The sequence below is a fragment of the Daktulosphaira vitifoliae genome, unplaced genomic scaffold, assembly GCF_025091365.1.
Source record: "Daktulosphaira vitifoliae isolate Bord-2020 unplaced genomic scaffold, ASM2509136v1 Scaffold_67, whole genome shotgun sequence".
In the NCBI taxonomy this organism is placed as follows: domain Eukaryota; kingdom Metazoa; phylum Arthropoda; class Insecta; order Hemiptera; family Phylloxeridae; genus Daktulosphaira; species Daktulosphaira vitifoliae.
Genome location: NW_026099636.1, coordinates 11437 through 23203, shown reverse-complemented (window position 1 = coordinate 23203; position 11767 = coordinate 11437). Strand labels below are relative to the sequence as shown.

Sequence of the window (11767 nt, the reverse complement as noted above, 5' to 3'; positions counted from 1 at the left end):
TAATTCTAAATAATTGAATTATAAGATAATATAAGTATTGACTGTTAATGATTTAAAGTCTTACCTGAAGATTTTTCTTTGTTCTAAAAATAACTTTTGAAAATATCAGGTTATAACAAAATAACATGTACTCAAATGTTTAGTTCATAAATTAACAAGTAAAAATTTCACAATGATGATTACGAACTTTGAGTATCGAAGTCGAGAGCGCAATGATATTTAGAGACAGATTCTCTCAAGTCCTCAGCCATTTTATAGTATTTTTTGATCCCCAAACAATCATCATTGTGTCATTCTTGTAATGTTATTGTTTATTATTAAGTAAGCATAAAATATGAAATATATAAATTAATACACATGGATAATATACAAATCATTTTTATACAACGTTAATATAGTTTTTTTTTAATTCTAGACTAGGGTTAACACATTGTGTTTTTGTATTAAGATAAGAATAAAAAGAGCTGACAAGTATAATTTATAAATGTCTTATAAAATGATTTTTAAAGATGACTAATAATTGACTCATGACTGAATCGTGTATAATATAATATAATTAAATAACAGTAAGCGTTTATTAAATATTTTTCTAAGTTATTTAATTAAAAACAATCATATTATTTTAAGCATATGAATATAATTTATGAATTAAAGTGTTAATAATCTTAAATGAAAAACCATTATTGTGGACAAAAACAGAGTAGCCCACTGTTATTTCAAATTGTGATAGTGACCAGTGTATTACGACATAATATTCATCACCTTCAAGCGGCAGTGGGTAATTATTAATAATTTTTTATTGTTTATTTAACGGATTTACAGTCCACATAATATATGTATTAGTTATAAACAGGAAATATATGTTATTTATTCCCTTATTAATTTGTGCTAATTTCATTTACCATTGGCTTTTGTTTGTTTGTTATTTTTTCGTAACTGAAAATATCATATTGTGATTATTATACATATATGCTGTTTTTTTCTTTCCATCTAATATATTGTAAGGCTCAATTTCCACATTTTATATTCTTCTTTCCTTCCACTAAGGCATGGTCAAAAAATTTATTAAACAAACTAAAAGGTTACACAAGCGGAAATTGTCGATACTTAAGTAAAATATGTTCGGCATTGCACAGATCAATTGACAGGTCTTTTATATGGTACTATCATTAATGATGCCTAAGTAACCTTTACACTATAACTCTTTTGTTCATATACTTGCCCTATCTATGCACATACTAGTTATAAGCTGAATTTAAATTGATCTTTAATATTTTACTTAATTTTCTTTCATTTTTATGGGTTAACTTTCTTCTCCCTTCCCCTTATTATGTATTACATTGTGTTGATAATCATATCCTTCTTTTAAATAACAGTAGTAGAGTAAAACTGAAAATTTAATTATTTTATTAATTTCATTTTTTATATAGTAGTTTGTCTGCTATCACCAATAATTGGGGGTTAGTGACACTAATATGCCCACTCCCCTCATTCCTTATTTTCAATATTAAAAAAACTTCTCTATGTTTTACTTTTTGCTTAGCCATTATTTTTATTCAAAATATCTCTTTCTTTATTCTCTCTATTAAATCTCCGTTCTTATATATTTTTTTTATTTTACATGACCATGTTTAAATATTGTTATAACATTGTACTAGTACTACATGTTATTTTAGTTTTTAACTTCCCAACACTTCCCCTCTCCCGTTATGAGACTCATCTCCCCGTAAGTGGTTATAGTGGCATGGTAATGTCTCAGGGGTTGTAGTACGCTGTTTTGACGAAACATCGTCTGAGCAGTGATATGCCAACTAACCATATCCATGCGTTTCGCGGATTTGAGGGCCTCAAATCCCACCACCCCTCCCTTCACTTTCACTATTACTCTGATTATTTATGTATTTTTGTTTCTATGGAATGTTGATTGAAAATGTACCTGAGGTACAGCTCCTAGTGTGACCCACCTATAGCCATAACCTATAATATTTGATATCCTTATATTTATATATTAGTGCTATCAACGGTTCTTATAACCATTCATCTTAACTATTATAGTTACTTAGTTAATTGTCAAAATATTTTTATTAGGTGTTTACTGTTTTAACACAGACCCTTGTTATATTAATATTGACTTCTGTTAACCATTTATCTTTTTATTAATTTATTTGATTAATTCAGTTTGTTGTTTTGATTAACAAAATTATTTTAGGTAAAATCTGTTAGCTCAAAACCTGATCTATTAAATTGTTTTCATTTAATCTTGCTGTTAAACTATTATACATTTCATTTTGTTCTTTCTCTCTCTTAATACTACTTTTAAGTTAACTGTTTGATAAAATTTTATTTAATCATATATTATTCTGGTTAAATTGACTCTAAAAAACAATTCGAGGAATCACGACGACAATTCTAATCTTCTTTTTCGGATCTTAAAAAAGACATGACTGAAATCAATACCAAATTATTAGAAGTACTTAAAAATAGCAAGGCAGAATGCAAATCCTACACAGACAATGAAATTTCGGATGTCCAAATCGAATTAAAAACCGACATTTCTAATTTATCGGAACGGTTATGCTTAGTTGCAGGTCAATCTGCTAGGTTAGCTTCCCTTGAATCCTCTGTCCAAAAACTTCAATTATCTATTCCTGATCTTAATGTAATTCCTCCTTTATCTCAAAAAATTGAAACTGATATTCCTAAAAAACTTAGATATTCTTATGGTCCTCAAATGTCCTCTACCACTTTTTCCCCTTAACTTAAACAATTTAATAATAATCCCCATTCAAATTTCCCAAATCAACCAACTTTTCCACCTACTCATTCCAATAATTTGTTTAAAGATTCTTTGCCTACCCAAACTACCTCTAATGCTGAACCTCGCCCTTCTTTTTCTTTAAATAATAGTTCTATTCTCCTTCAAGAAAAATTTTCTGATGTTATCCATGAATATAATGGTAATCTAACACCTGTTCATTCTGAAGCTTTCCTTGTTGAAATTAATGATTATTTCCAATTACAAAATATCCTTAATTACCTCAAAATTAATATTGTTCGACGGCGAATTACTGGTGAGGTCAAACGATGTTTTAATGCTCTCACTCCTCCTCCTAATACTTTTTTCAATTTTATTGAGCTCTTTCGCCAACATTTCTGTTTCTATAGTAAACAGCTAATGACCCTTAATGAACTTTCTCGTCCCTATTATCATCGTGATACCTCTACTCTTCAAAAACATAACATGAATGGATTAATAAAGCAAAATATCTTAATCCTCCCATCGAAAACGAAACTCTTATATTCCAAATCCTTTTTCATTTTCCGNTTATATTCCAAATCCTTTCTCATTTTCCGGAAACTAGCCAGTCCTTTAAGAATTCATCGTATTAAAACCCTTAATGAATTAATTGACCATTTATCCTATGCTGAACATTTTAATAAAACATTCTAATTCTAATTATTTTTCAATGAACTCCTCTTATTCTTATAACAATTCTCAAAATAATTGACCCCAGAATCATAATCCTAATAATCCTTATCAAAAGCGATTCCATGGACGATCTCCTTATAATAACAGTTAACCCCAAAATTCCACAAACAATTCTTCTCCCAATTACTACTCCTAATGTATCCCAATCACCACATGCGGGAAACGATCGTCTCCCAATATTCCTTAGTTAAATATTCCATCTCATCCATTAAGTCTTGATCAAAAAATCTCTCCTTCTCTTAGTTTTCGTCCCGAAATTGAAATTTCTATCTTTAATTATCTCTATACTGCTCTTCTTGATTCTGGTGCTTCTGTCTCTGCTATGTCTGAAAATTTATATAATCTTTACTGTCTATGTGTGGCTTCACTCCAAGGACATTTACCTACAACTGTGATCAGCGTTAGCACTAGGTGCTATTTGCCGGGCACAGAGGATCAGTGAGCGATGAGCGATGATTTGATTATCAGCTCCGTCAACAAGTACTGTCTTGCTTGGCTCGGCTACTAGGTCACTGTCCATTGTTCTTCATTGAGTAAATAGTAGGTCCTCTGGTTTGGCTTAAACCTTACAGGTCCCTCACCTTTATTTAGGTTTTCATTTTAATAAAATAAATAAAAAACTAAGCTTATTGTCTTTGATATATTTTATAAAAATTCGATAAGATCATACAAAAAAGGAACAGCACATTTAAAATTTTTTTTTTTTCACAGTATCATAATATTGAGGAGATATTTTTAAAAGTAATTTGGCATTCTCAAATTTGGTTAGATTGAAATCTCGAAAAATGATGTAAATATGATGTATTGGATTTCAGTAACGTTTTCAGAACACTAAATATTAAACAAGTAAAATATAAATAAAATTATTACTATCAAATCCTAAGATTATTTATTTTAAATATATTGTAATTAGACAACATATTAAAAAATAGAATCATTTAAAAAGACAATTAATTAGGACAACCATTTGCTATAGCATACAAAATTATATCAATATAATTATTTTGAATAGCTTCATGAATGGTATTTCTACTCCACGGGCAATTATTTTCATGTGCGTATATTATACAATCAAATTGATAATTTGCAGCAGCAAGTCTTGTAGTACTTTCGTCCCACTCACATCCATTTTCATGAACATATTTTAGGCAGTCTATATGACCGTTTGCAGCAGCTGCACTCATTGTCCCTACATCCCACCGACATCCATTTTCATAAGCAAATATCAAACAGTCAATACAACCACTTGCAGCAGCCTCCCTTGTTGTGCCTTCATCCCATTCACAACCATTTTCATGAGCATATTTCAAGCACTCTAAACGTCCATTTGCAGCAGTCCCTCTCGTAATACCTCTCACCCAATCATATCCAAGTTCAAAAGCATATTTTAAGCAATATAAATTACCATGAACAGCAGCTGTAACTATTGTATCTATATCCCAATTACATCCACTTTCATGAGCATATTTTAAACAATCGAAACAACCACATGCTGCAGCAGCTCTAGTTGTTCCAACATCCCAATAGCATCCATTCTTATGAGCATATATTAAACAATCAAAATTACCATTTAAAGCTGCAACTTTAGTTGTGCCAACATCCCATCGGCATCCATTCATATAGGCAAATATTAAACAATCTAAATGACCTTTTAAAGCTGCAACTCTAGTTATGCCCTCATACCACTTACATCCATTTTCATAAGCATATTTTAAGCATTCTAAATTTCCATATTCAGCAGCAACATTTAATATTGTTTCATTCCATGGACATTCATTTTCATAAGCATATTTTAAGCAGTCTAAAAAGCCATTTTCTGCAGCAGCTATGGTTGTATCTTCATCCCAATGACAGCCATTTTCACGAGCATATATTAAGCATTCTAAATTGTCAGAATTTGCAGCTAGTTCTGCAGTATCCTCATCCCATTCACATCCATTTTCATGAGCATATATTAAGCAATCTAAATTACCATAAATAGCAGCTGCTTCAGTTGTACCTTCACTCCAATGACATCCATATTCATGAGCATACTTCAAACAGTCTAAATAGCCACTTTCCGCAGCATCTTTAGTTGTTTCATCATCCCATTGGCATCCATTTATGTGGGCATATATTAAACAATCTAAATGACCATTGTAAGCAGCAGAACTAGTTGTGCCTTCTGACCAAGTGCATCCATTTTGATAAGCGTATTTTAAAATTTCTAAATCACCGTTAAAAGCAGCTAATTCCGTTATCTTTTCATCCAATTCACATCCATTTTCATGAGCGTATTTTAAGCAATCTAAATGTTCATTTTCTGCAGCAGCTTTTGTTGTTTTATGATCCCATTTACACCCATTTAAATGAACATATTTTAAGTTTTCTAAATTACCATATTTTGCCGCTGCTTCTGCTGTGGTCTCATCCCATGGACATCCATTATCATGTGAATATTTTAAAATTTCTAAATTACCATTCATGGCAGCACCAATAGTTGTGCCCACATCCCACTTGCAACCATTCTTATGAGCATATTTTAAACAATCTAAACATCCACTTTCTGCAGAAGCTCTAGTTGTATTTTCATCCCATTTACATCTATTTTCATGAGCATATTTTAAGCATTCTAAACATCCACTTTCTGCAGAGGCTCTAGTTGTATTTTCATCCCATTTACATCCATTTTCATGAGCATATTTTAGACATTCTAAATGTCCATTAGCAGCAGCAGCTTCTGTTGTGCTTTCATCCCATGGACATCTATTTTTATGTGCGTATTTTAAAATGTCTAAATTTCCACTCATAGCAGCACCAGTAGTTGTGCCCACATCCCATTTACATCCATTTATATGAGCATACACTAAACATTCCAAACTACCACTTTTTGCAGCTTCTCTTGTTGTTGTTGCATCCCATTTACATCCATTTTTGTGAGCATAAACCAAACATTCCATACTACCTCTTTTTGCGGCTTCTCTCGTTGTTAATTCATTCCATTTACATCCATTTTCATGAGCGTATTTTAAGCAATCTATTCGTCCATTTTCAGCAGCACTTTTTGTTGTTTTTTGATCCCATTTACAATAATTTAAATGAACATATTTTAATATATCTAAATTACCATATTTTGAAGCTGCTTCTGCTGTGCTTTCATCCCATGGACATCCATTTTCATGTGCATATTTTAAACATTCAAAAAATCCATTAGCAGCAGCATCCCTTGTTGTTTTTTGATTCCATCTACATTTATTTCTATGCGCATATATTAAGCATTCTAAATGCCCATTTGCAGCGGCAGCCCTTGTTGTATTTTTATCCCACCTACATCCATTTTCATGAGCATATTTTAAGCATTCTAATTTTCCATTTGCAGCAGCAGCCCTTGTTGTATCTTTATCCCACCTACATCCATTTTCATGAACATATTTTAAAATTTCTAAATTCCCATATTTTGCAGCAGCTTCTGCTGTGCTTTCATCCCATGGGCATCCATTTTCATGTGCATATTTTAAACATTGAAAATGTCCATTTGCAGCAGCTTCAGTTGTGGTATATTTATTCCATTCACATCCTCTTTCGTGAGCTAGTTTTAATGTTTCTATGTCACCATTTGTAGCAGCTTTTATGGTCGTACCTCTTTCAAAAGGGCATATTTTTGTGCGTTTTGAATATACATTGTCAATTCCTAAATGAGCAAAAGATTTAATTAATTTTTCCGGAATAGAATTTTTATTGAGCTTTGTAATATGTAAAAAAAGTGATAGTTTAATTATTGTTTTAATTATCCGAATACTTGTGCACCGTGATTTTTCGCTAGGGTCCTAACAGTTGGCTAAGCCATACCTAAACGGGACAACACTGGCCTTATATAATTTATATCCTACTAAAAGGCAGTTAGCGGTTTCGTGAACAAATAAATATAGACTCTCAACTAACAACGATAAAAATCATTTATTTCTATTTAATATTATTTAAATATAACCAGACTGGATCTTTAGAGATGTTGGTGGTATCCAAATTAGGTGAGCGACGGTGGTGACGCGACCCGAAATAATAATAATGATTTAAATAATAATAGTATTTAATTTAGTATCTACAACAATACTGCGCGAGTTATGTTATCAGATCAGATCAAGGTAAGTTGCCGTAAGTGTGGTAAAATGTCGACTAACTTCGTTATGTTTTTAATTAATTTAAGAAAAGTATGTAATCAGCTTATTTACATCCTCGCGCCTCATACTCATAGTTGAGCTGTAGGTTCGTTTGTGCTGATCAGACACTAGTATAGTTTTTAATAGTTAATTTTGGTGAAGGACGAATAATCTGTCCGTAATACTTGGAAAGTAGTAAAATAGTTTAAAGTGAAACTTCAATCATGATAAGTATTATTTTTAGCTATCTTTGTTATGGGTCCTTATCAATTAAGTGTAAAATTTTTTATAAATATTTAGTTACCCTAGTTATTTCAGTGGGTGTGGAAACACGTACCACTGCTCCTAGTCGGTTATGACTTTGGTTAGTTGGAACCGGTAGGCCTGGGCATACCTGCTTGCTAACAGCAAATAGGCCCTCCTAATCCAGCCATACCAAGTGAAAGGGTTGCTAACTTGTCATAGGATAGTTAGCCGAAAGGTAAAGTGACCATTGGGATCCTCTATGGCACCTGGCGCACCATAGATTATACAGCCTTATCACAGTGTCGAGCTCTGCTGTGATGGACATTAATTCTTTACTACTTGTGGGAACTATATGGATAAAAACATACAAACACCACAAAATATCGAACTTGGGACGAACAGGGATCCTACGGACAACCTGTCGGAATAAGAGCGTGAACTAACGATTCTTCTGCGAAGAATCGCTGTACTTGAAGGTCTCAATGCGAATAACGGGACATTTGGTGAACCGTCTACTAGCAAAAAGCAGCAACGTCAACTAATGCAGATCAGGAGTCACAAGATCAACTGGGAGCAGTAGCTGACAAAATCTAAAATTTAGACCCTCGGACAATAGAATTCAATTCACTCAGATGAACCTGCATCACAGTAAGGGGGCCAATAGCGTGTTACTAAGGACCCTAACTGAGAGGCATACAACATCCTTAGATCCAGGTAGGGACCTAACTATGCTCTTTTAATATTGCAAAAATGAAAAACTATTTTTTTTACATTTTTATTTTTAATTACACTAAAAGGTTTTATATATACCAAAATTTTTTATTTAATTGAACAAAAAGAAAAAAAATATTTTTCAACCATTATTAAAAAATCCACATAAAATGTATATATTAATACATTAAAACTTTGTGACGTATGGATTGAATTTTTAAGAGAATCCTACTTACACAATTTTAGCTTCGAAGTGAAACTGAGATTGTATTAACGATTCAAAAGATACATCGTCGTTGCAAGGTATACAACGATGCATTAATATATATCGAATTGTATTTAGTTTAAGAAATTAACTTCAAAATTAAAATAATTTCTCTCGTTCCCCGTTAAATCAGAAAATACCCCAAAATAATAAAATTAGTAAATTTAAACACTTTTTTAATTGTTTTTAATAAAAATTTTGATGACGTTTTGAAAAATGAACTTGTTAAAATAATTTTTTTTTATAAATATTTTTGATATTGTTATGTTATACACAGTATACCATTATTATTACAATGTACAATTTCAGAATTTAATAGTATGTGTTGTGGTTAGGTGATAGTTTAATATTGAATAACACCGTTATTAAACTTTTACTTTGTAATATATTTCAACTAATTATACATAAGAATTTAAATGACAATATCAATTCCAAAAGGAAGTAACAAAATGTCCAAAAACAAACAATATGATGATATGAATAGTAGTAAGTCAGACTTGATAGTGATCGGCGGCCTGGACCGGTTCTCGTCACCCGCGGTCACTCGGCGTCGCGCGACCTGTCGGACGAGGAGAGGTAGCTGTGTCGCAGTCGCCATCCAGCGGTAAAGCCGGAAGTGCAATGCGACCGCGTCATACTCCCCCCCCAGTCCGACCGGTCGGCTAGCCTTTTCAGCCTATGGTGAGTGGTCTGCCGGGACGCCTTCCAGATCGGCAAAGTCCGGTAGCAGGATGGGCGAAGCGTGGAGGATTGCCTCGACGTCGGGTTCCACCTCCATCCTCTCCATGACGTCCGGCTGTTGGAAGGTTAAGTCCAATGGCGGATCTATCCGGTCGTTTCCTAGGAACACGACCGGTAGATCGGGTTGTCGGTCCCGGCTCACGTTTCCGTCGGGCTGAGACCCACTTCCCACTCCGCTTTGTTCCACTACGACCAGTGGCGCCTGTTGCCGCGGACGGAATCGTCCATTTTCCCCTCGCGCATTGTGGCGGTGGTTCAGTTGTGGCTGCTGTAACCGGTCTTGAGCCGGTTGACAGGGACGTCGAGCACGTGGCCGCGGTCGTGCTGAACCATCGCCTCGTCTCCGGGTTTCTCCGGTTTCCGCACGACGAGCCCGGTCGGTTAGCCCACGGTCGAAGGCGGCCCAAAGTAACGGTTGGGACCTCAACTCCCACACTTCGGCCGTTCTTACCCGGTTCCTGGTCCAGTTTTCTGGGAGTTCGTCGTAGGACTCTCCCATGAGAGCCGCTGCCTGCCTCATCAACCTGCGCGCCTGTCGTCGCATCATGGTTGCGGTTTCGGCGGCTAATCGACGCGATGGACGGAACGGGCGGGCTCCTCCTTGCTGCTGGTTGTCGGTCATCCTGTAACAGAGGATGATTGTTAGGATTACCTCCCGAAGTGTCATGTTTCATGGCCGTAACATGCAGCTTCAACTGACGCTTTCCTTTAGTCGCAAATACTCCCTCACCTAACCTTTTGGCTAGTTGCACGGGGCCCAGCCACTTAGGGGCAAAGCCGGCATGAAACTTTTTATCAGCGCTGGATAAGGGATGCGCGCGATAATACACCCAATCCCCTTCCTCAAAGCGTTTGCGGTGATTTTCACGGGATATATTGTGACCAGCGTTGTTTTTACCGAAAGATGACCCGAGATTTTGAGAGGGTTGTCCTCCCCCCCCAAAGATTTTAATNCGCCCAATCCCCTTCCTCAAAGTGTTTGCGGTTATTTTCACGGGATATATTGTGACTAGCGTTGTTTTTACCGAAAGATGACCCAAGATTTTGAGAGGATTGTCCTCCCCCCCCAGAGATTTTAATTTTCCCATCGAAGATACCGGAGTTTTCGGTTATCACACCGGAATTATGGTCATTCTTCGGTCTTTTCGGGGAAAATTGTGGTTTTTTCGGTAGCGATTCGGCGTAATCCTTTTTCTGTCCGGTTATTTCTACTTGTTTCGGGTTTTTACCCGTAGAAATAATGTCCAGCAGCCAATCGCCGGGGGCTTTGGCTTCTCGCCCAAATGCCCGCTCAGAGGGAGTACTAATAAAAAAAATTTGCATGAAAGTATAAGACATTTTTGGAAATTAAAAGATAAAATTGTTGTAGAAAGTGGGATAATTTATTATGATAACAGAATAGTTGTACCTAAAAGTCTGAGAAATAATGTTTTAAAATTAATTCATGAAGGACATAATGGAGTTGTAAAAACGATACTAAGAGCCAAACAATAAGTTTATTAGATTAGTATGGAAAATGAGATTAGACAGTTTGTTAACAAATGTAACGTGTGTGTAAAATTTAGGAATGCTAATATTAAGAAACCACTGATTTCACATGAAACCCCAACATTACCGTTTGAAATAGTAAGCTGTGACATACTAACATTTGGTGGTAGTGACTATTTAGTAATAGCAGATCATTATTTAAAGTGATTAGAAATCAATAGAATACTAAGTAAAACTGCTAATGAAATGGTTAGTCAATTTAAGACTATTATGAGTGTACATGAGTGTCCCAAAATAATAGTATCGGATAACATACCATTTGGTTCACATGAATTCAGAAAATTTTGTAAAGAATATAACATTGAACTTAGAACATCTAGTCCTAACTATCCTCAATCGAATGGTTTATTAGAGAGAGCAGTTCAAACAGCTAAACAGTTGTTAAAAAAACCCNAATCGAATGGTTTATTAGAGAGAGCAGTTCAAACAGCTAAACAGTTGTTAAAAAAACCCATAGGTGAAAGAAAGGAATCAAATGATTTATTACTAGAGTATCGATGTACAACAATACCACATATTGGTGCAGCTCCTTGTGAGTTATTGATGAACAGATTGGTAAGAATAAACTTCCCAGTATTAGATACACAACTAAACTTATGATAACCTATGGTATATACTTATGAATAATTG

General features: G+C 34.5%; 2 protein-coding genes across 2 annotated transcripts; one reads left to right on the top strand and one right to left on the bottom strand.

Annotated features, from left to right (window-relative positions):
- Positions 1–4440: 4440 nt before the first annotated feature.
- Positions 4441–6429, bottom strand: LOC126908992 (uncharacterized). The gene is made up of 4 exons (XM_050691351.1): positions 6276–6429; positions 5949–6209; positions 5463–5888; positions 4441–5399 (listed from the first exon to the last, which is right to left on the bottom strand). The coding sequence occupies exons 1-4, from the start codon at positions 6427–6429 to the stop codon at positions 4441–4443; spliced, it is 1800 nt and encodes a 599-aa protein (XP_050547308.1).
- Positions 6430–11323: 4894 nt separating this feature from the next.
- On the top strand, positions 11324–11737 carry LOC126908991 (uncharacterized). Its single transcript, XM_050691350.1, has one exon. The coding sequence runs from the start codon at positions 11324–11326 to the stop codon at positions 11735–11737; it is 414 nt and encodes a 137-aa protein (XP_050547307.1).
- Positions 11738–11767: the final 30 nt, after the last annotated feature.

Excerpts from the sequence above, each read along its gene's own strand:
- LOC126908992 (XM_050691351.1), bottom strand. The coding sequence starts at position 6,429 with ATGGAATGTTTGGTTTATGCTCACAAAAATGGATGTAAATGGGATGCA. Across the intron at positions 5,889-5,948 it reads TATTGGTGCTGCCATGAATG|CAGAAGCAGCGGCAAAATAT; the intron begins GTAATTTAGAAA and ends ATGAGACCACAG. Across the intron at positions 5,400-5,462 it reads TGAAGCAGCTGCTATTTATG|AACTAGCTGCAAATTCTGAC; the intron begins GTAATTTAGATT and ends AGGATACTGCAG.